At 41.8% G+C, this 23,495-nt stretch overlaps 1 protein-coding gene, 1 long non-coding RNA gene and 1 pseudogene across 2 annotated transcripts; 1 reads left to right on the forward strand and 2 right to left on the reverse strand.

Moving 5' to 3' along the window:
* Positions 1-1,520: 1,520 nt before the first annotated feature.
* IL12A (interleukin 12A) lies at positions 1,521-8,773 on the reverse strand. The gene is made up of 7 exons (XM_019967914.2): positions 8,640-8,773; positions 7,866-8,017; positions 4,626-4,739; positions 4,237-4,278; positions 4,119-4,160; positions 3,875-4,018; positions 1,521-2,148 (listed from the first exon to the last, which is right to left on the reverse strand). The coding sequence occupies exons 1-7, from the start codon at positions 8,653-8,655 to the stop codon at positions 1,993-1,995; spliced, it is 666 nt and encodes a 221-aa protein (XP_019823473.1). The 5' UTR covers positions 8,656-8,773; the 3' UTR covers positions 1,521-1,992.
* Positions 8,188-22,747, forward strand: LOC139184027 (uncharacterized). Its single transcript, XR_011567447.1, has 3 exons — positions 8,188-8,721; positions 8,846-9,541; positions 22,594-22,747. It is a non-coding gene; the product is annotated as an uncharacterized lncRNA (long non-coding RNA).
* Positions 18,097-18,664, reverse strand: LOC109563017 (small ribosomal subunit protein bS18m pseudogene; annotated as a pseudogene).
* Positions 22,748-23,495: the final 748 nt, after the last annotated feature.

Below are 23,495 nucleotides of genomic sequence, written 5' to 3' on the forward strand. Positions count from 1 at the left end.
TCTGTGAATTACCTGCTAGCCATCCAAGCTTGAGGAGGAGTCCCTAAAGAAGAGGAGGCATGTGATGGGATCTTAGCTTGATGATTTCTATCCGATTGTACATCAATTTGGCGGGGGGAGACTCTGAAAAACGAGTACGTCTCTCCACAGGTGAGGACCTGGGGTGGCCATATACACTCCCCTCCCTGTTCACTGGGATACGAATTGAGTTCTGAGGGGAGGACTCACCTGAGAAAAGATAGGGGGGACAGGGGCGGACTCTGAATAGTCCATTCTTGATGGCCTTTTCATATTAAGGAGGAATGTGATTAACAGAGTTCGAAAATTACATGGTATTCCATCAGGTAAATCTTTTAAAATTCTCATTGTTTAAAGAATTAAAAAGCACATCTCTCAAGCCAGAGCAAGGCTATTATCCATGTGGTTTGGGCAGGAGTTCTATATAATTTAAAGCGAAGGGAGAGTTTTTCTTATTGTAATTTAGAAACAGTTCTCCCCTGAGAGACCAAGGGGTCACAAAAATTAGAATAATGTAACTAGAAAGCCTCTTAATGATGTTTTTCCCAGTTGGAGGATGTTATTATGTATTTGGCTAATGCACAGTATGTTACTGAGCTGTGGTTAATAGGGAAAAACATTTTTATGTGTTTTCGAGTCAGATGTTGAACAAAAATAATAAAGTATATACTCACAGGCTGTAACTTCACTCAAATGGCCTCAGAATTAAAATAGATCAGGCTTATGAGGCTCTCTTTAAAATATGAGATTAAAGGACTTCCCTGGTGGTCTAGTGTATCCCTGGTGGCTCAGAGGTTAAAGCATCTGCCTGCAAGGTGGGAGACCCGGGTTCAATCCCTGGGTCGGGAAGATCCCCTGGAGAAGGAAATGGCAACCCACTCCAGTATTCTTGCCTGGAGAATCCCATGGACGGAGGAGCCTGGTAGGTTACAGTCCACGGGGTCGCAAAGAGTCGGAGACGACTGAGCGACTTCACTTTCACTTTCTTCTTCTGGTGGTCTAGTGGTTAAGGATCTGCCTGCCAATGCATGGGACATGGGTTCGATCCCTGGGTCTGGAAAGATTCAGATTACATGCCACAGAGGAACTAAGCCCACACTCCCCAACTACTGAGCCTATGATCTACAACAGGAGAAGCCATGGCAAAGAGAAGCCTGTGCACTGCAGCTAGAGAATAGCCCCCGGTCACTTGCTGCAACTAGAGAAAACTCACGTAGAAACCAAGACCCAGCAGAGCCAATAAATAAATAATAAAATTTTTTAGAGATGTTACAAAAATAAAATATGGGATTAAAGGAACTAGTAAATGGGCAAGGATGTTGTGGCATTCTTTCCAAGGTGATGTTTTTCGAATTTCACCAGTTTTCCGTTTTCCCACAATGTGTATTTTAGCACTCAAAGCATTCCAATCACATTAGAAAAACAGAATTACTTTTTTTTTAATTCATCCATTTTATTTTTAGAACAACATAAGATATATCTCAAATCCACTTGGGCAATAAATATCTTAATAAATATAACATAAATAAATATAAATTAGTTCACACCCTTTCATTAACATAAAATTATATAAATAAATACTTTAAAATAAATTATGTTTGAGTGTTTGTTTCTACAAACACTTTGGTACTAAAATAGCTTATAATTCCTTACTCTTCTTTTAAAGCGGAAAAAAAAGAAAATATGTTCTGTGAGGACATTTTCCCTCATCAATTTGCTCATCAAAACTTATAAAAATAACTTATGCCTAGTAAATATGAATAGACTTGATCAAAAGAATCATGTGGATAGAACAGTCACATTCTGCAAGTCTGGAGAGATGACTCATGGAAACAAGCATGAGAATTCTGTACCAGCTTCAGTAGGGACAGGTCCAGCCACCCCCTCCCCAGTTCTTAACCTATGCCCTATTACAATCTCTTTGGTTCCAATTGTTCTAAAAATGATTTTAAGGTTAGGAGAGACCTCAGCATTCTAGGAAGAACTCAGATAGCTCATCATTCTGTCGATGGTCACCGCACGAATTCTGAAGGCGTGAAGAAGGATGCAGAGCTTGACTTTTGTCTTGTAAAAATCCAGTTCTTTCAGGGAGGGTTTCTGTGGCACAGTCTCACTGTCGAAATTCAGGGCCTAGGAGAATAAATATTGAGCATGACATAGACGGTATTCCAAAATTAAAACGTTCATCTGTAAAAACGGGTGAAGCCAATACACGTCTCAGAGCCTGCAACCCACTCCCTCATTGCTTCTCCTAAACCCAACGCAAATCCACTCCCAGCCAGATGGGCAGGCAGAACCTGAGAGAAGAAGTGCTCATTATCCAAGCACATGGATCTTCAGTGAGCCCTGAAAAGACCCTGAAAGCTATTTAGAAAATCATCAGTGGGAGTTGCATTTTAGAAAGGAACAATTCTGTTAAGAGACATCTGCTGTGATATCCAATTAATTTTTGTTCGTTACATTAAGAAGCTATGTCCTTTTCAGAACAGGGAGGTGATGGATTGCTACTGATCGGAAACTGTCAGTATCAGACCTGCTGACTACAGATAGTCGTGTGAGAGTATATAAACCTGGCACTGGGTCTCCCAGTTTGAGCCCTTTAATTTGACAACACAACGCAAGACCATGTGCGTGCAGTTGCTCAGTTGTGTCCGACTCTTTGTGACCCCATGGACTCTAGCCCATCAGGCGCCTCTGTCCATGGGATTATCCAGGCAAGAATACTGGAGTGGGTAGCTATTGCCTCTACCAGGGGATCTTCCTGACTCAGGGATAGAACTTGGGTCTCCTGCATTGGCAGTCAGGTTCTTTACTGCTGCGCCACCTGGGAAGCCCATATATTTGCACAAGGATCAGCATTTTTGCTTGTACTTCCTCACAAAGAGCCTAAAAGAAATGTAGAGTGGGTCATCACCCCATTTCAGAGGGGAAGAAACTGAGGCACAGAGGTACAGAATGTTTGGGCCTAGTTGTCTGATTTCTGGTGGAACTGACTCCATTCTTGGTCCTGAAAATAAAATATCATCTACAACTGTCTAGATGGTAACATTCTTTGATACTTGCATGATGTTCACTGCTTTTCAAACAAGTAATTTAGCACCCCCCAAAAAAAATGAATGAAATAAAAATAAATTTCTTTTCAGATAATCATTCTTGACACTGTATTTATCCCATGCCCTGGTCACCACAGCAGCACCCTGCTCTTTCTTAAGTGGTTATTTCTATGTTTCATATTAGCATCCTGTGTTCTGGTTATTCAGGAAATTACAAAGCAAGTTCTTGTCTCTGAGTAACACTGTGGACGTCCCCAGGTGATAGGTCATTTCTCTCTTCCATCCACATTTTGGTTCCGGATGGGTCCTATCCAGGCACTAGACTAGTGTGTCTTTACTAACAGTATTTGCAGATATGCATGCTGGCCCCTGTCATGAACATCACAGAGGTTTTTGAGATGTGTGAGAAGATGAGTGTAGTGGAATCCCCTTTTGGAGGTTTAAATCCTACCTCTGCCATTTCCAAGCTGTGTGACCTCGGACAAGCGAACAACCCTCTAAGCATGGGATTCCTCCTTTCCACAGACCCCATGTGGTTGCCGTGGGGACAGCACACGTATGAACATCTTTGCCCAGAGCCTGGGGCACACCGCATGATCAACAAGCAGGAGGCTGCTTTCCTTCATGTGATCGGCTCATGTTGCCCTCTCACTAGAGGGCACCCTAGAGACTGTCTCCCCTACTATGTAGCTGGCTTTGAAGGGGGCATTTCAGGCCTCCCCGAATCCAGGAAGGGCTGACAGTAGAGCCCTTCATCAGGGACCCTGGCTGGCTGTCTCAGCATGAAGGATGGGAGGCCTTACCTGCATCAGCTCAGCAATAGCTGCCAGCATGTTCTGGTCTAGAAAGATTTGCCTCTTAGGATCCATCAGAAGCTTTGCATTCATGGCCTGGAACTCCACGTGGTACATCTTCAAGTCCTCATAGATACTTCTAAGGCACAGGGTCTGGGTGATACAACGAAGTGGGGAAGGAACCATTGAGATGGGCTAAAAACATCCCCCCCTACCCCAATGCTGCATTTGAAGAAAGATTCTTGTGTCTTACTGTCATAAAAGAGGTCTTTCCAGAAGCCAGACAATGCCCATTCTAGAAGAAAAAAATAATGAGATATCAATGATATGAATTCATAATATGAGCTGAAACCTTCAATTTTCTGACTTACAGTTATAAAAGAGGTCTCTCTGGAAGCCAGGCAACTCTCATTCTAGAGCAAAAAAAAAAAAAATCACACATCAAAAAGATACTAATTTTTAATATAAATTTTTTGACTCCTCAAACATATCAAATTTTTTCACTGTGGTAAAAAACACATAAAATTTATCATCTTAACTATTTTAAAGTGTATAGTTCAGTAGTGTGATGTATATTTCACACTGTTGTAAAAAAACACATATTTTTACACATTTTTGTTTCAAATTGAACTTCTACAATGGGGCGTGTTGACATCCCATGAGGATAGAGCCCAGAAGCATGCACATTTTTGGAAGAAGATGAGGTCTGATGCACAGTCCTTAACCATGTTATAAGCTTTGGGAGGAAAATCCTCTATACCGTGGCTAATTCCAGTGGTAAACAGGCCTCCACTGTGCTGGTTTTATCTTTGGTGATATCTTCATGATCGATCTCCTCAGAAGTGCAGGAGTAAAATTCTAGGGTTTGTCTGGCCTGTAAAATATATAAAAAAAAAACTCAGCTTATGATATTAATAAGGCACCAGGCTCCCCATAATGCTGGCACCAAAGCAAGAGTTGGCTGCCTTTGACCGCCATCTCTGACCTGTAGAAAATTCAAGGTCTTCATAAGACCAAAGAAACAGGTCATTGACACTCTCTCCCACTCCCTCCTCTCCTTTTGCTTATGACATGTTTCTCCTGATGATATGTTTCTCCGTTATGTAAATACTACAAATCATTTCAACAGGCTGTGCTAATCAGCCTCTACACCATGCTGGGACACTTGCTTCTGGTGAAAACAGTTTTTTTTCCTTTTGGCAAAGCATCTGTGTTTTATGAATATCTTTTTCAAATATAGCTTCTAGAGGGGGATTGTTAAGGTCACCACTTGACGGATATAACAAACATGCAACCATGAAAACAAGTGGAGATTTAATGTGTGGTATATACACACACACATCATCTTACAAGCATGCTGAACATACTTATGAAATTTAGCTTAAGAAGTCAATGATTTGTTGATTGAAGATCGAGATCATTTTTCCATTCAACAAGCCTGATATATGCTATGCTAGGTACTAAGGAATGTGACAAAGAAGGGGACTGTATTATTCCCGCCAGGATTCCCAGTTCAGCTGTGGAGACAGGCCAGTGCCCAAATGACCAGGGGACATGCCAGCAGGTGAGAAGGGCTGAGTTGAAGGGTCAGAAGGCTCTGAGAAGGGCGTGGAAAGAGATGAAAAGGTTCCCCAGAGATGGGACATCCTCAGAGGAGGGGGATCGTCAGGCAGAGGGAACAGCATGGGCCATGAAACAAAGCTTGAGAGTACAGGACACGTGTGGGCAACAAGTAGCAAAGCTTTCGACCCTGTCTGCTGTAGGAAGAAAAATGCCCCCGCCAGAGATATCCACCTCCCAATCCCTAGAACCTGAGACTGTGTCACGTTATGTGGCAAAGGGGAATTAAGGTTGCAGATGAAATTAAGGTTGCTAATCAGCTGACATTGAAATAGATTATCCTGGAGTGTCTGGGTGGGTCTAGTGTAATCTCTGGGTCCTTGTAAATGGAAGAGAGAGGGTGGAGAGTCAAGGTCAGAGAGATGAAGCACGAGAAAGACTCATTTGTTGGCTTTGAGGATGGAAGGGGGCCACCAAGGAATGGGGGCTGCTTCTAGATGCTGGCAAAGGCAAGAAAATGAATTCTTCTCTAGAGTCTCCAGAAAGAGATACAGTTCTGCTGACACCTTAATTTTAGACTAGTGAGACCCGTTTCAGATTTCTGACCTCCAGGGCTATATGATAATAAGTTTGTGTTGCTTAAAGCCATTAAGTTTGTGGTAATTTGTTACAGCAGCAATACAAAATGAATACACTGCTCCTGGAGGCCTGAGCAGGTTGTAAAAAGTTAGATTTGCAACTACACTGCAACAATAAAAAGAAAAAAAACTCCAAATAAGACAATAGTTTTATTTCTGTGATAATTGCGTTCCTTTGGGCTGCAGTCCATGGGGTCGCTAAGAGTCGGACACGACCGAGCTACTTCACTTTCACTTTTCACTTTTATGCGTTGGAGAAGGAAATGGCAACCCACTCCAGTGTTCTTGCCTGGAGAATCCCAGGGACGGGGCAGCCAGGGGGCTGCCGTCTATGGGGTCATACAGAGTCAGACACAACTAAAGCGACTCAGCAGCAGCAGCAGCAGCATTCCAAAATGAAACAGTAACTATCTATTATTATGGCATTGTTAAAAAAGATGAATCTATGAAATAGTGCCTGGCATACAGTAGGCACTCAACAAGTACTTTTTAAATGAAGAAATGAATAAATAGAGCAATATATATATATATATATATATATGAAATGTGGGTCCAACTGTTATAGTTCTTCAAATATTTTCAGGAGAAGCTAGAAATCTGGATTCTTATATGAAAGGTCTACTTTTTCAATGACGCCAAACTCAAAAATTAAAATAAAATATAAAAGACACTGACCAAACTTTACAGATCTGTGGGCTGGATACGGCCTCTGAATCACATGCATTTGCTACCTCTGTTTTCTCTACAAGTAGCCAGCTGATTTGTTCTGGCAAATTTGACACATGAATCATACTAAAAAATCAAATTGAGTTCTGTGATCTTCTGACCTTTGGTGCTGCCTCAGGGAGTAGAAGAGTCAAATTTTTCACATGAAGTATCTATTTAAATCAGAGCTCCTAAATTTTACCCATATCATACTTTTCTTTAGGAATCAAAGGACTTATCTCTGTAGTTTTCACTTGGTGAGCTGCCTTTTTAATTAAGATGGATTGAACTGTAAGGAACAGCAGTCAGCTCATTATAAAAGGTTGGAGGTGGGGAGAGTTCGTTAAGGAGAACTTGTGGCACTGAGCTTACTTTAAGATATTCATAAAGCAACAAGCTAGAAATATTCAAGAAAGATTTTCTAGAGAGCAGGAAGGTCAAAGGACATCTTTTAAAATATCAGTTGAGGCTGTTGCAGCCAAAGCAATAGATGTTGGAAAGTTTTTAAAGGAAGAAGAAGAAACACTTTTTGCATTAAAATATGAAAGCTAAAAAAAATGACTGAAGCTTTAAATAAAATTAGATAACTCGCCCCCTAGAAAAGGAAGCCTGGACATGCACTGTCATAAGCCCCCTGAAATGTGTTACTCTAACAACAAACAGCCATCAGACTGGAAGCTGGCGAGGACTGTGTGGGGCAGGGCCGATTCATCTTTGTAGCCCCCGGAGCACAGAGGCCGCCCCTAATAACAGTTTCCTGGATTGATACGTTGTCAGAGGAAGAGTGTGGGCTTGACACAATTCCATCTCTGTTGGCAGGCTACAGGGAACACTGTAAATATCCACTTTCCTCTGTGTAGGCACAGCCAAAACGAATGCCATTGTAATTTATGACCTCTCCTGCCTTCTCTGGAGACACAATTTCATTGAGACTCTTTAGCTAATAGTTGGGCCATTTGTAAAGTTCCCTCTTTCTCTCTTGACAGCTCCTGATTAACTTCCACAATTTCCCTGCAGTTCCTTCAGGTGACCAGGAGTTCAGAGATGTCCCTTAACTAGAGAGACTGCAGTGGGAACAAGGACAATGAAAAGCTCACCTTCTGTAGCGTGTTGCTGACAGCCCTCAGCAGGTTTTGGGAGTAGTCGAGGCAGCTCCTTCCTGGGCTTGCTGTGGTGGTGGGGAGGCTCCTGCCCAAACTGAGGTGGGGCAGGTGGTGGAGGAGAACCAGGGTGGATATGAGGAGGAGGCCTGCAAGGGAATCCAGGGGAAGAATGAGCAGGCTGGCCTCCACCTTCCATCTCTTCTGGCCATGTCCACCCATCTCCTTCTGGGCACCAACCTCCCACTGATCTTCTTTCAGCAACTGAGAGATGATGAATTAAGCTCTTGAAGGTCAGTGCTCTGTTCTAGGGTTGGAAACCAACTCACAGACACTATCACCTTGTGAGTTCAGACCAGGGTGCAAGGCAGAGTTCACCCAGAAAAAGTCTCCATTTCAGGAGGAGGGAAAGTGAGGTCAGGTGGGGAAGCCACCCAGTGTTTTGGAAACAGTGGGTAGACACAGCCTTGCTTTGAAGCCGACTGGCTGGGATCTGTCCTCTTAATGGTGTCGCCAAGGGAGCCTGGGCAAGAAATTATCCTGCGGGGCCTCAGTTTCTCATCTGTAAAGCGGGCATAATACTTAGCGCCTGGGGCTGTTCCACGGTTAAAAGAGAGGATGTCTTATAGGGCGCAGGATAAGCCCGCAGTGTCTCCCTGCGTCCTTCCTCCTCTGCACGAGATTGCGGTCTTCCAGTCTCCACGTAGCCCATCCCAAGTTTCTGCCTCCCGGCTGCGGTCCCCCAACCAGAGCGCTAGGCTGGTTACTCACTGCGAAGCGGGCACATGCTGAGCGGAGCGGCGGGGACGCGGAACCGAGCCGGCAGTTGGACGCAGACCGGTGCACGCGGCAGGTGAGGGTGGTGGTTGGGAGGCCAAACCAGGGGTCACATTTTTATAATTGCCCGAGGCGCGGCAGGACTTTCCCGGGACTCTGATCTCTTGCTTGCTTTCTCTCTCTGTCTCTCTCTACATCAGCTTCTCGATGACACGTGGAGTCTAGCCCGCGGGACTGGAGCGCTTTCGGATTAACTCCCCGTGCGCCCGGCCGCAGTCGTTCCGGGACGGCCCCGCCGCCTCCGGCCTGGGCCAAAACGAAAGTGAAATTCGGCGCAGCGTCGCGGCGCAGGGTCCCCGGGCAAGCCCGACCCCTGGCTCGCCCCCCTCGGACGCCCCCCGCCCCCAGCTACCCAGCCCTGGCCCCGCCGCCCCGCAGCGCCCCCTCCCGACGGAACACCGAGTAAGGCCACCCCCTGTCCACCCAAATCTAGGATGAGATCGGACCTCTCGCCTAGTTCTGGAGGAGAGTAGGCAAATCATTCAATTATCATTCATTTTTTTCATATAGTCCACGGTGTGCCAGGGTGACACCGAGGGGCATCCAGCAGTGAACTGGTCACTTTCGGCTCACTCCCACACCAAATCTGACTCAATGTGTTTTATTCCTGGGTACCATCTAAAATACAAAAAGGGATGAAACCAGACTGGCTATGCAATAACTACTCTTAGAAAATCCAGTTTCTTACAGTGTCCAGGAGAGAATCGTTAGAGTTTAGTGGGATGGATGTACAGAGTCCTGGGAGGAGAGGTCGGAGAAACGTCATCAAGGAGCATGCAATTGAGGAGGCAGCAAAAGCGCCCAGAAGGAGGGAGCTGCGACTTGATTGTTGACAGGTGAGTAGACATTAGACCGCTGCGGGTGAAAATGGGATGCAAGTTCTAGGTCGAGGGAACAGGGCTCAGATACACGGTTGGGGAAGGTAAAGGAAGGGGGTGATCTAGCAGTCCTGTACGGGGTGTGAGGTTGGAAAGGGTGAGGGTGCTGTGCTGTGGGGGTAGTAGGGTCCCTGCTGGGAAGTGTGCATTCTTCTGAGAATAGTGGGACGCAGTCTAGGGTTTTAGGCAGGAGATGCGGTTGCATTTGCATGATGGGAAAATCAGCAGTAGTGTGGACGATGGGGGCTTCCCTGGTGGCTCAAAGGTAAAAAATATGCCTGCAGTGGAGGAAACCTGGGTTCAATCCCTGGGTTGGGAAGATCCCTTGGAGGAGGAGGGCATGGCAACCCACTCCAGTATTCTTGCCTGGAGAATTCCATGGACAGAGGAGCCTGGTGGGCTACAGTCCATAGGGTCACAAAGAGTCAGACATAACTGAGTGACTAACACATACATACACACGGGGGATGGGTCCCAGGGGTCAGGAGTGGAGGGCATGACCAAGCCCTATTCAGATTGGAGCCTCAAGGGTGGGCAATGGAATCCTCAGGGTGGGGAGGGACTAAGACTTGGTAACTCCTCAGGTGAGCAGGATAGGAAGGTGCTGAGGATGGCTGAAGAGAGGTTGTTCTGGTTCCTGTGCAGGGGTTACTGTAAGAGGGGAGTGAGTTTGGAGGAGACACTGAGAAGTTCCATTTTGGATGTGTTGGGTTTGAGGTTCCTGTGGGACTTTTCAGTTCACTCATTTCTACCATGAGCGTTAGTCACCCTGGGTATGTATGAAAGGGAAGGGTGTGTTTGATCATCCACTCAGAGCCTCCAATGGATCTGACTGCACTATGGCCCCAGGACTTCAGTGTCCAGTGTCCACCTTTAGGCAGATGCACTCATCTTGTAGAGGGATAAGCCTTCTGGAGTACAGGAGAGAAGAGTGGCGCTTCCTCTGGAACCCTGTTGAAGTCTGGATGGATGAGGTCATAGTAAGCCTTGAGATGTTATCGTGAATGCAAGGCAGGGCCAACCTTTACTAAAGATGTGGTGATGAAACCAATTAGGAGAAAGCTGTGTTAACCCCTTCTCTGATTCCAGCTCTCTCTTCTGTTGGTATCAGTCCCCTTAGTAGATCATCTGCTATGAGATACTCACCATAGGGACTTTTAGATGTAAAATGAGACCAACAGTTGATCTCTAAGGCTCCTTCCAATGCTGTGGTCTTTGAATTACCCCTTGGGGATAGAGAGCAATGGATTGTCAGAAACAGTTGCATCTGCAGGTTGTGTGAAGCAAATAAGGGGTACTGAGCTGTACTGTTGCCATAGGGATTTAGGATGGAGTTATGTGTACTTAAAGTCACCCACTCCAGTGTTCTTGCCTGGGGAATCCCAGGGACGGTGGAGCCTGGTGGGCTGCTGTCTATGGGGTCGCACAGAGTCGGACACGACTGAAGCGACTTAGCAGCAGCAGCAGCAGCAGCAAAGTCAAAATGAAGTCAAGTTTAGCTGAGCCATTTCTCCCTTGGAAGGGCTGTCTCCTATGAAAAAGAATTTCTGCAGTATAAATGAACATCAGGCCTATGCTCAGAATGGATTCTTGGCCACCAGACATGATTTCTAACCTGTACTTTAGTGAAACAGTTCTCTGATGTGCTGCACATTCTGTAGCCAAGATAAAAGGACAGACTTCTTCTGAGATAACATTAATGTTCTATAAGAGACATTCTTTGGCCATGATCGCAATTACATGGTGTCTAGCACTATATTGGATGTCTTGGCCAATGAGATAAGGAAAGAAAAAGAAATGAGAGATTTAAAATTGGAAAGTGAAAAAAAAATAATAAATAAAATAAAATAAAATTGGAAAGTAAAAGACAAAACTCTCATTATTTACAGTTGATATATAAAAAAGCAACAGAAAGAATAGATCAAATACTAAACTAATAAGAGAATTAATCTGTATGAACTCTATCTATAAATTTCATTGGATACAAATACTAACTTTCAAAAATCAACCAAATTTCTCTACATCTGTAACAACCTTTTAGAAAATATAATAAAAATAATGTACCAGATAATAAATAGACAGTAATAAAAAGAAGATACCATTCACAATAGCAGCCAAACTATAAAGTAACTGCCTGTTGATGGGGAAGCAGTACAGTGGTTAAGAATATGGACTTTAAACTGTTTGAATCCAGGTTCTGCTAGTTACATGTGTTCTTGTGCAAATTACTTATCTGTCTGAGCTCAGTTTCCTTATCTGAAAAATGATGATAATAAAGGTACTGTAGGGTGGTTGTGATTATTACATGAGTTAATGTAAGCATAAAATCACCATTGGGGAAAATTCAGTCAAGAACATAGAGTGATTTAATTTAAATGGAAACACATAACCTTGGGTGGAAGATCTTAAGATATAAATAAATAGCTCAAGTCTCTTTTAGTTAATTCACATATTCAATGCAATCCCAAAACAAATTACAAATAATTTTTCTGAGGAACTTAATAATAAGCCTAATCACAGTACTCTAGCTTTGGGGCTTCCCTGGTGGCTCAGAGGTTAAAGTGTCTGCCTCTAATGTGGGAGACCTGGGTTCGATCCCTGGGTCAGGAAGATCCCCTGGAGAAGGAAATGACAACCCACTCCAGTATTCTTGCCTGGAGAATCCCACGGACGGAGGAGCCTGGTGGGCTACAGTCCATGGGGTTGCAAAGAGTCGGACACGACTGAGCGACTTAACTTTCACTAACTTTCAAAATATATAAGAATAAAAGCCCATGAATATCTAAGTTAAACCTGTAAAGAAATAATAGAGATAGGCAAATAGTCCTACCAGATATAAAGATATAGTTCAGAGCAATAGTAATAAAAATAACATTTGGCAATAAGACAGTCAAATGCACCTTTCAAACAAAATAGAAAATTATAGACAGACTCGTATGTATGTATATTTAGTATAAAGGTATGATGGCACTTAGATCAATCAGGGAAGCATGGATTGTTTAGTAGAAAATTTTATCATACAGAAGTGGAGCCACTTAGAAGTAGGTTAAAGACTAAATGTGAAAAGTAAAATTATTACAGTAGTAGAAGAAAATGTAGGACACTATCTTCATCATTCAAGAGTGGGAAGGACTTCTTAAAAAAATAGGAAAGCCCCAAGTCGTAAGTGAAATACTCAAATATTTGATTACATAAAATTAAAAATTTCTGTAGTATGATTTCCTGTTAACTATGGACAAAGTTAAGAGATAGCTGACAGACTGGGAGAAAATATTGTGCAATGTCTAAAACCAACAGGAAAGTATAGAAGGTACAGAGGTACAGAAGACTAAAAGTCAGTAAGAAAAAGAAACCCCAGTGACGATGGGCAAAACTTATGAACAGGCAGCAATATACAGAAAGGAAACCTCAAAGGCTAACCAGCATCATGAGATGCTCAAATATAGTATAATCTGAAAACTACAACAGTAAAGAAGAAGAATATATCACTTTGACCTTTTAGACCACCAAAAAAAAAATGAGTACATTGGACACTGACAAGTGTTGGTGAAAATGTAGGATCCTAGGTTCTTTTATATAATGCAAGTAGACTGATGCAGCTATACTGGAGGGCATTTTGGCGTCTGGCTTCAGTTGGATTAAGTATATGCATACCTGATTATCCAGTGTTTGCATACCTGATTATCCAGTGTTCTAGCTTGGGTATACATCCTAAAGAAATATAGATCCCAAGGTCCATAAAAGGGCATGTATGAAGATGTTCATACATGTTAAGTCATTGGTTGTAGTGGTGGGAGTTGGAGACCATCTAGCTGCCCACCAGTGGGGAAATGAATAAATAGAATGTGAGGGATCCACTTCCTGGAGTATTCTGCAACATTTAGAAGCAGTGGACTAGATGTATACACATCAATATGAGTATATCTTTAAAACATGATACTAGGTAAAAACGTAAAGATAAAACCAGAATAAGATCTGTGTATAATACTAGACACAGACAGTTAAACCTCTTGCAGTCAGGTTTGTTTAGGAATACAAAAAAATTGGATTTTAGAAAAAGAAAAGGCAGCATCTCATGATTGAACACAATATTTCTGCAGCCAAATGTAGGAATGGGTTACATTAAGTGGATAAAGGCTACAAATAACCTCATGTCCCATGCATCAGATTTTACTAAGTGAGTTTAAGGAAAAACTTTTGGGGTCCAGAGCTGTGAGGTTTCAGAATTGTGGATAAGCAATTGCAGACTTGTGTTTACTGTAATGAGAAGAATATATTCAAAATGGTACATGTTATACAAGGACACTTGCAAACAAATGAAATGTGTTAAACACATTAGGATAGATCCCACTGAGGAGTGATGGGATGAGGAATGGGGATAAAAAATATATATAAATATAAGTATGTGTGTGTGTGTTAGTCTCTCTGTCGACCTTTGCAACCCCATAGATTGTAGCCTGCCAGGCTTCTCGGTCCATGGAATTTTCCAGGCAAGAATACTGGAGTGGGTTGTTTGCAAACTTTAATTGTAGTTTGGTATACTCAGATAGTTTTTCTATTAGTCATTCTTTTCCCATTGAGTTTGAGCAGTGGACCAATCTGAGATCTCATCTAATAGATCCATCACTGGTAATCAGAGGTCTTTTCAGATATTTGGCAGAATGTTTTAAGGTCTTGTATCACTGTTTCTCAGCTGGACGTGGTCTTGTTCCCCAGAGGACGTTTGGCAATGTCTGGAACAGTTTTTGGTTGTTATAATGGGGACAGGGATTGCTACTGGCATCTAGTGGGTGGGGAAATGATGCCACGTGCTACTCAACATCCTATAGTACACAGGATGGCTTCTCCCACCCCCAAACTGAAATAAGTTACACTGTCCAAATTTATCAGTAGTGCGGGATACCTGCAGCTGTACCAAAAAATCAGTAGTTGCTCAGACTACCTGCCTTTGTTGTTATTCTCCTTAGAAGACAATTTCACAGTCATAGACTCTGAACTGAAGACTTAGCACTGTATCTTTGGTGCCATGATTTAGAGTAGCATTCCATTCTTGGAAGAAGTGAGGTTCCAAAGAGGTTTGTGATCTGTGTGTCAATGTGAATCTGTAAGTAGGTATTGTAAACATAACATAGTGAGGACTCTGCTGTTAGTTTTCCTGCAGTTCTATTCTATAGGGATCATTGAATTTGACCATAAATCAGCTGGTGTTCTCACGCCCCACCTGACAGAGTGGGGTTCAGTACAGCTCTGCTCCTGAAAGGTGACCTGTCAGGGTAAGAAGCAGAGTCTTATATTCCTGTTATGTGCCAAAGAATTGATGCTTTTGAACTGAGGTGTTGGAGAAGACTCTTGAGAGTCCCTTGGACTGCAAGGAGATCCAACCAGTCAATCCTAGAGGAAATCAGTCCTAAATATTCATTGGAGGGACTGATGCTGAAGCTGAAGCTCCAATACTTTGGCCACCTGATGTGAAGAACTGACTCATTGGAAAAGACGATGATGCTGGGAAAGATTGAAGGCAGGAGGAGAAGGGGGATGACAGAGGATGAGATGGTTTGGCATCACTGACTCGATGGATATGAGTTTGAGCAACCTCTGGGAGTTGGTGATGGACAGGGAAGCCTGGTGTTCTGCAGTCCATGGGTCACAAAGAGTCTGACACGACTGAGCGACTGAACTGAACTGAACTGAATAGACAAGCCTCAGGCATGACATGTTAATGAGGCTGGTTCTATGGAGCAATTTTGTTTTGGCAGTGAAGTGTTTTAGCAGCAGGGAGAAAAGTAGTGAGCTGAGCCAGAAAGACTGACTTTGCATCTACGATCAGAAGACCTTAATTCTAGCTGCCTTCTGCTACTTGGTAGCTGTATAAACTAAGACAGGCCACTGCCTTTCCTAATTTTCATATCTGCAAAATGGAGATGGTAATGCCTGGTTGCCTAGTTTAGTCATGCGGATCATATTATATAATCAATCACCAGGTAAGTATTTGTAAAGTTGAAGAGAGTCATCACTATGAAATACCACTACACAGTGACAGGAGTAGTTAAGATTTTTGGATTAAGACACAGGGTCACTAGTTTCTTCCACAGCTGCCTCTTGGCAGTCGTTTAAATGTTAAGTGGCAACTTCCCAATGAGGGGAAAGGGGAGTCCTAAACGTTCATAGTATTGTTTCTATAGGCAACATTTATATGTTATCATACTGTCTTAAATAACCTCAAAAATACTGACAGTGGTCTTCAAGAAAAAATTTCCAGGAAAGATGTTATTATTGCTCATTGGTGCTCCAGAATAAAGGTTTTTATGAATATTGTTGCAAATTTTTCTGCATCTTGAGACAGTTTAACAAACAAACAAGCAAAAATGATATGGCTCCTGGCCATCACAGCCTCATGCCTAATGAGATCACCTGATGCTTAGACATTAAAAAGAAAAATATGATAAATTTGATTATATAAAGAACAAACATTTCTACAACAAAAGGATACCATAGATAACATTTAAAGACAAATAATAACCTAGAAAAAAAAACATTTGCAACAGTATGTGACAGATCAAGGGCTCATCTCCTTAGTATATGAATATGAATATTAAAAAGAAAAAAGTCAACAATCCAATAAAAAATGGGCAAAGAATATGAATAGACATTTTGAAGAAAGATATAAATTACTTAGAAACATATGACAAATAGCTGCACTTAAAATTAGATAAATGCAAATTAAAATGATTAGATATGGTTTTTAGCCTCACACTTCACAAAACTAAAAAGTTTGATGATTTATAGGTATGTTGAAATTGGTTGCCATATTATGTTGGAGGGAGTGTAATCTAGTGCAATCTATTGGAAGCGTTAGTTGGCCATAGCTATTAAAATTAAAAAAAATACATATATACTTTTTCTCAGCATTTCTATGTCCAAGAATTTATCCTATACACTATTTGCACATATTAGAGAAGGAAATGTCAACCCACTCCAGTATTTTTGCCTGGAGAATCCCATGGACAGAGGAGCCTGGCGGGTTACAGTCCATGGGGTCGAAAAGAGTTGGACACAACTGAGCAACTAACACTTTCACATATACATGAGGACTTATTTCCATTGAAAGTATTATTTTTAATATCAAAGACCTAGAATACTCTAAATGTCCATTAATAGGGCTTATTTCATTAAAAGACAGTTCATCTTTTCAATGGACTCTTCAGTGTAGCTTGAGTTAGATTTGTATGTGTGATAGGAACAACCTTCATTATATGAAAATTCATGTGAGGAAATTCCCTAGCAGTCCAGTGGTTAAGACTTCACCTTCCAATGCAGGGAGTGTGGGTTTGACCCCTGGTTAGGCAGTTAAGATCCCCCAGGCCTCGTGACCAAAAAATCCAAAAGACATAAAACAGAAGCAATGTTGTAACAAATTCAACAAAGACTTTGAGAATGGTTCACATTTGAAAAAAATCTTGAAAAAAATAGTTATGTGAAAAATCAAGGTTCAGGGACTTCCCTGGAGGACAAGTGGTTAAGACTCCACACTTCAAATGCAAGGTGCAGTGGTTCCATCCCTGGTCAGGGAAATAACATCCCACGTGCTGTGAGCCATGCCCCCCAAAAAATTAAGGCTCAGTGTCCACTGTGTAGTATGCTTCTGTTTGTGCAAGGAAAAAGTATATACATATATATTTATACACACACATATGTATGTACACATAGATGTCAGTATAGTATCAACATAGATCTACATTCATAAGAGCATAAAAAATCAATGACCATTTCCACTAGAGAAGGAGATTGAATCTTTAAAGTACAGAGAAAATCTGATTTTTTGTTTGTTTTCTTTATTGTTTGAATTATTTAACATTCAAATATATTGCAGCTTTATTTATTTTTGTTTTGCTTTATTTGTCTTTTAAAAGATCACCTACTGGCAGGTGAAGTGAACTTCCCAGAGAGCTGCTGGGCCCATTCTGATAGCTCTTAAAAGTTTTTTTATTGAAACATAGTTGATTTACACTGTTGTATAATCTCTGGTGTTTCTCAGGTGGCACAGTGATAAAGAATCCACCTGCCATTGCAGGAGATACTAGAGACTCGGGTTCCATCTCTAGATTGGGAAGATCCCCTGGAGAAGGAAATGGCAACCTACTCCAGTATTCTTGCCTGGAAAATTCCATGGACAGAGGAGCCTGGTGGGCCAGAGGTCCATGGTGTCACAAAGAGTCGAACGTGACGGAGCACACATGCGCATGTATTCCGTCCATTCATTCATCCATCCATCCCTTTATCATTTCAGTCTGTTTTGAAGAGTATTCTGCACATGTGCTACACATCTTTCGATCTTCTCTTTTAACTATTATGTGACTCACTTTCTTTCACTGGCTGGAGCCTTTCTAGCCTCTGGCCTGGTACAGTGGAAAGAGCATGGGCTTTGCAGAACTGGTTTAAAATCTAAACATCCATCACTTTCTGTTTTCTTTTTTAATTGCAAAGTAAGTTTATTGATGACAACTTTATATAATTTACTCCCTATATTCGATGTTACAAACTTTAGGGTCTTTGAGATATGCAGGATCCTTATATGTAACTGGCATAACTCCCTATATTTGAGCTCTCTTAATTCTTTTTGTGATTTCTTTGTTTCTTCCCACAAAGACCTGTTATGTGCCTCCCATAAATGCATCCAGTAAATGGAGACATAAACTGGGATAAAAGCTGTATATTCTTACAATCTACACGGTTTCCACACAAGATATAATTTTTCAGAGGCTCTTTATGAGGATTTTCCATTGGAGCAGGCAGATCCTCCTTGCTTGTTATCTGTTTATATTGTGAACAACTTCTTCACAGCACTGCACGAGTCCCGGAATTTGTGAGGCAGACAGCAGCTGTCATGAAATGCGTCACCTTTCTCCTTCCTAGCCTACTGCAAGAGCTACCACAGAGGCCATGGTCCTTGCTCCTCCCCTTCCCTCCATCGTTTTCTAACTGTACAGTTTTCGGTTATTTCATTAACTTTTCTGAACTCCTATAAAACAGGAAGAAAAACACCTACCTGCTGGGATTGTTGGGACAATTTGTTGGGATCATGTACACACAGCTGGCCAATGGGTGAGGCCCTGTAACCCAGCAGCCTTGCCCTTAGTATGTTAGCATGTTGATAGTTTCCTTTTGTGGGGCTGGTTTCTAAACAGTGATTGATGAGGTTTTAAATAATCCCTGGAGGGCCATCACAAGCCCTATTCTTCAGTGAGTAGAAGGGCTGAGGTTAGTGTTTTGATGCTGTATGGCCCCTCATGTGGAAGGAAACAGATTATTCCTTTTTTTGTTGTCTTAGTTAAGACAATCCTTTTTTGATTCTTAAAAAACAGTGAAAATTTCTCAACATACAAGACCTGAAAAGCAGGCTAGCTAGTACTAGCTTTTTTAAAGTCTCCAAATAGTCATTTTTATAGTTTTATATAGTCATTATTCATGTTTATTTTCCAGTGTTTTTTATTCCTCCACATTTTTATGATCTTATACCAGAGATAATTGTTCTTTCTGCCTAAAGGGCTCCTATTAGATTTCTTTGTTTTAAAGCACAGGTCTGCTGGCAACAAATCCTCTTACTTTTTGTCTTAAATGTTTTTATTTCACCTTAATATTTGAAATATACTTTTGCTTGGCCGTTATTTTCTTTTAGCATTTAGAAGATGTTATCCCAGAGTCCTTTGACTTCCATTACTTCTGTTTCTCATTGTTCTCCTGAGGGTAATATGGAAGATAGTCTGACTGATTTTAGGGAGGATTTTCTTTTTTTGTTTTGTTTTCTTGGAAATTTGGTTATGCTATTCCTAGATGTGTTTTCCTTTGGATTTATCTTGCTCAAGGTTTGTAGTACTTCTTGAATCTATAACTTGATCCCTTTAAATCTATAACTTGATCCCTTCAAATTGATTTTGAAAAATTCTCAAATATTGCCCCTATTGCTCCAATTCAGTTTCACTCTAGAACCCTTCTGGAATTTTAATTACACATATGTTCAACCTTTTCACAATGTCTTACATATCTTTATGCTATTTTCTGTATTTTTCACCTTTTTCTTCTTTTTTTGATTTGGATGCTTCCATCTGGATATTTTCTATTAACCAATCTTCTGAATTGCTAATGCATTTTTCATCTATCTAAACTGTTGTTAAATTCATTTACTGAACTTTAATTTCATCTGTCTAAACTGCTATTAAATTCATTTATTATATTTTGCAGTTTGGGAATTTATATTTGGCTTTTTATTTTTAATACATAGATTTCAAATCTCTGATGAAATTCTCCATCTTGTCATCTATTTTCTTGAACATGTTGATCACAGTTATTTTGCATTCTGTGACAGATAATTCTAGTGTCTGGATCATCTCTGTATCTGTTTCTATTGTGTATTTTTTCTCTTGCCCCGTCCCTTTGTATGTCTGGTAATTTTTGATTGAATGCCAGACATTGCATATGAAAAGTTATAAAGACTCTCAATGATGTTAACTCTGGCAAATGGTCAGATTAAAAGCAGAATACCTTAAACTAATAAGGGAATAAGCTGACTTGAGCCTGGATTTTTAAGCCTTTACAGGGCTGATCTGCATCTCAGAGATCAGATCAGATCAGTCGCTCAGTCGTGTCCGACTCTTTGTGAACCCATGAATCACAGCACGCCAGGCCTCCCTGTCCATCACCAACTCCCAGAGTTTACCGAGACTCACATCCATTGAGTCAGTGATGCCATCCAGCCATCTCATCCTCTGTCGTCCCCTTCTCCTCCTGCCCCCAATCCCTCCCAGCATCAGAGTCTTTTCCAATGAGTCAACTCTTTGCATGAGGTGGCCAAAGCACTGGAGTTTCAGCTTTAGCCTCATTCCTTCCAAAGAAATCCCAGGGCTGATCTCCTTCAGAATGGACTGGTTGGATCTCCTTGCAGTCCAAGGGATTCTCAAGAGTCTTCTCCAACACCACAGTTCAAAAGCATCAATTCTTTGGCACTCAGCCTTCTTCACAGTCCAACTCTCACATCCATACATGACCATACGAAAAACCATAGCCTTGACTAGACGAACCTTTGTTGGCAAAGTAATGTCTCTGCTTTTGAATATGCTATCTAGGTTGGTTACCCTTATTTCTAGAATGTAGTTCAATCAGTTCCACTGAAAGCAGGAAATGTTTACAAAACCCACTCTGCTTTGCTAGGCTCTGAGTGCTAATGTTTATTTATCCAGCACTATCGTACTGTCATTCGGAGAAGGCAATGGCACCCCACTCCAGTACTCTTGCCTGGAAAATCCCATGGATGGAGGAGCCTGGTAGGCTGCAGTCCATGGGGTCGAGGAGAGTTGGACATGACTGAGCGACTTCACTTTCAATTTTCACTTTCCTTCATTGGAGAAGGAAATGGTGACCCACTCCAGTGTTCTTGCCTGGGGAATCCCAGGGATTGGGGAGCCTCGTGGGCTGCCATCTATGGGGTCGCACAGAATCGGACACGACTGAAGTGACTTAGCAGCAGCAGCAGCAGCATGGTACTGTCATTAGCTCTGTTTAGTTTCTCAGTCTCTTAATAGCCTTTTGTTCTGCCTCTCTAACTCTTGGTCTGCTCTGCTTACTAATTCGCAAATATGTAGAGGTAAAAACTAGATAATTCTATTTAAATCAGTTCTCTGCACTTTTTTCCCCTCCAAAATCTTAGTGTCTCAAGTCCTGGTTGTTTCAGTGGCCCTGAGCTTCAATATTTGTCTCTCCAATGAGTCTGCCAAAACTCCTGCTCACCTTTTCTGCTTTTCAAAAGCCACTTTCTGCTCAGGTTCTCTATCCTCTATCCATTATGCATGTGAGTCAACAGATACTCAGTAGGGATTGTAGAATGTCAGGTTTGTCTTAATGAGTTTGCCTTCTTTTAGGGATATTGATTTGCCTCTTGAAGCCCTGGCTACCTCAGTGGCTCTTCAATGTTTTCAGACATTAACATTAAAAAAAATTTTTTTTTAGTTCTTCTAGCTATTTTCATGGGAAGATTTTTTTTTTTTTTAACTACAAGCCAGCCTGCCATGGCTAGAAATAGAAACCAAATAGCCCTTTTAAATACATGGTCTGCTAGGCATTCCAAAGTTAAAGCTTAAATTCAGAGTGATTATGACAATGGATGGACTTCTTCTTTTTAAAAATAATATACTATCCTTGGCACTAGAAGAGCTGTGATGAACACAGAATAATAGGAATGACCTTTGGGACTTCCCAGGTGGCGCTAACGTTAAAGAACCTGCCTGTCAATGCAGGAGATATAAGAGATGCGGGTTAAGATATAAGAGATCCTTGGGTTGGGAAGATCCTCTGGAGAAGGAAATGACAGCTCACTCCAGTATTCTTGCCTGGAGAATTCCATGGACAGAGGAGCCTGGCAGGCTACAGTCTGTGGGGTTGCAAAGAATTGGACATGACTGAAGCTACTTAGCACAGGCTCCCCTGGTACCTTAGCTGGTAAAGAATCCACCTGCAATTCAGGAGGCGTCAGTTTGATTCCTGGGTCAGGAAGATCCCCTGAAGAAGGCATAGGCTACCACTTCAGTATTCTTGAGATTCCCTGGTGGCTTAGTGGGTAAAGAATTGGGTTTGATCCCTGAGTTGGGAAGATCCCCTGGAGAAGGGGATGGCTACCCACTCCAGTATCCTGGCCTGGAGAATTCCATGGACAGAGGAGCCTGGCAGACTACAGTGTATAGGGTGGCAAAAAGTTGGACATGACTGAGCAACTTTCACTTTCAGTTTTCACTTAGCACAGCACAGCATATGACATAGGTATTATCATCCCCATTTTTATAGATGAGGAAATTGAGGAACAGGACATCTTAGTGAGTCACTGAAAATTATATTTAGCAAGGAACGGTACTGGGATTTGAATCTATGTGGGCTCTGATATTCTTAGCAGAAGCTTAGAACTTTAAACAAGGTCTTATTATTGAGAAGGTAATATGATAATCTTTCTTTCTCTTCTGTAACAGGTAATGAGAAATATACAGAGAGACCTTTACACCATAGCATCCTTCAGGAACTCATTGCATCCTTCTTTTCCATTTGTATCCCCTGCATGCCTTGCCCAGAGATGGGCACATGCAGAATCACAATAAAACCTTTTGATTTCCAGGTTGGAGCTGAGATCTGAAGTTATGTTTTATCATTTGTCCTGTTGCTTTTCTTATGTTACTGTTAAGAATTCAGCAACACACATGGCACTTGAGAAAATGAATTTTAGGGTTACACCGTATGATTGTGTAGGCCAAAGAGATAGTTTAGAGCAAAATCTACCCTGCGCTTTGCTTGTCAAACTAAGTGATAGCCACTGCAGCAAGGAGGAAGGAGTACCTTTCTCTTACTCAGATTCTGGACAATTCCAAGAATTTTTCTTTGTCTATCTCACAAGAAGCATTACCCATCTTTTTTGGCCAAACCAGTTGGACAGAAAGACGTCTAAACCCAACTGCTTGTTATCATATACTTCTGTTTATTTGGGACCCACTGCAAGGCAAATTTACAGGGTCTGATAACACTGATCTCAGAGTAGGGAGAAGGAAAATAGGGCAGGAAAACACTGGCCGTATTTGTACTTCAGAAAGGGAAGAGTTGAATCAGTTTTCTGTCCCGAGATGCTACCTTTGGTATCAGACCAGAGTAGATTTCCAGAGAAGAAACTCCAGGTGAAAGCAGCAGTCAGGACCTTTTCTGATATCCTACAATTTCATTTCCTCTGTTGTTTTCACAGCATGAAATGCCCCAGTGTTTCTCTCCTAACCAATGGTGTAAATTTACCCAGTGTCAAGGAACTTCAAAGAACTTGGTGGTGGTACTGGTTTAGTCGCTAAGTCGTGTCCATCTCTTGCGATCCCATGGACTGTAGCCTGCCAGG

This window comes from Bos indicus, chromosome 1 (assembly GCF_029378745.1).
Source record: "Bos indicus isolate NIAB-ARS_2022 breed Sahiwal x Tharparkar chromosome 1, NIAB-ARS_B.indTharparkar_mat_pri_1.0, whole genome shotgun sequence".
Classification (NCBI taxonomy): Eukaryota; Metazoa; Chordata; class Mammalia; order Artiodactyla; family Bovidae; genus Bos; species Bos indicus.

Excerpts from the sequence above, each read along its gene's own strand:
- IL12A (XM_019967914.2), bottom strand. Across the intron at positions 4,019-4,118 it reads GAAAGACCTCTTTTATGACA|ACCCTGTGCCTTAGAAGTAT; the intron begins GTAAGACACAAG and ends TGTATCACCCAG. Across the intron at positions 2,149-3,874 it reads CTATTGCTGAGCTGATGCAG|GCCCTGAATTTCGACAGTGA; the intron begins GTAAGGCCTCCC and ends TTATTCTCCTAG.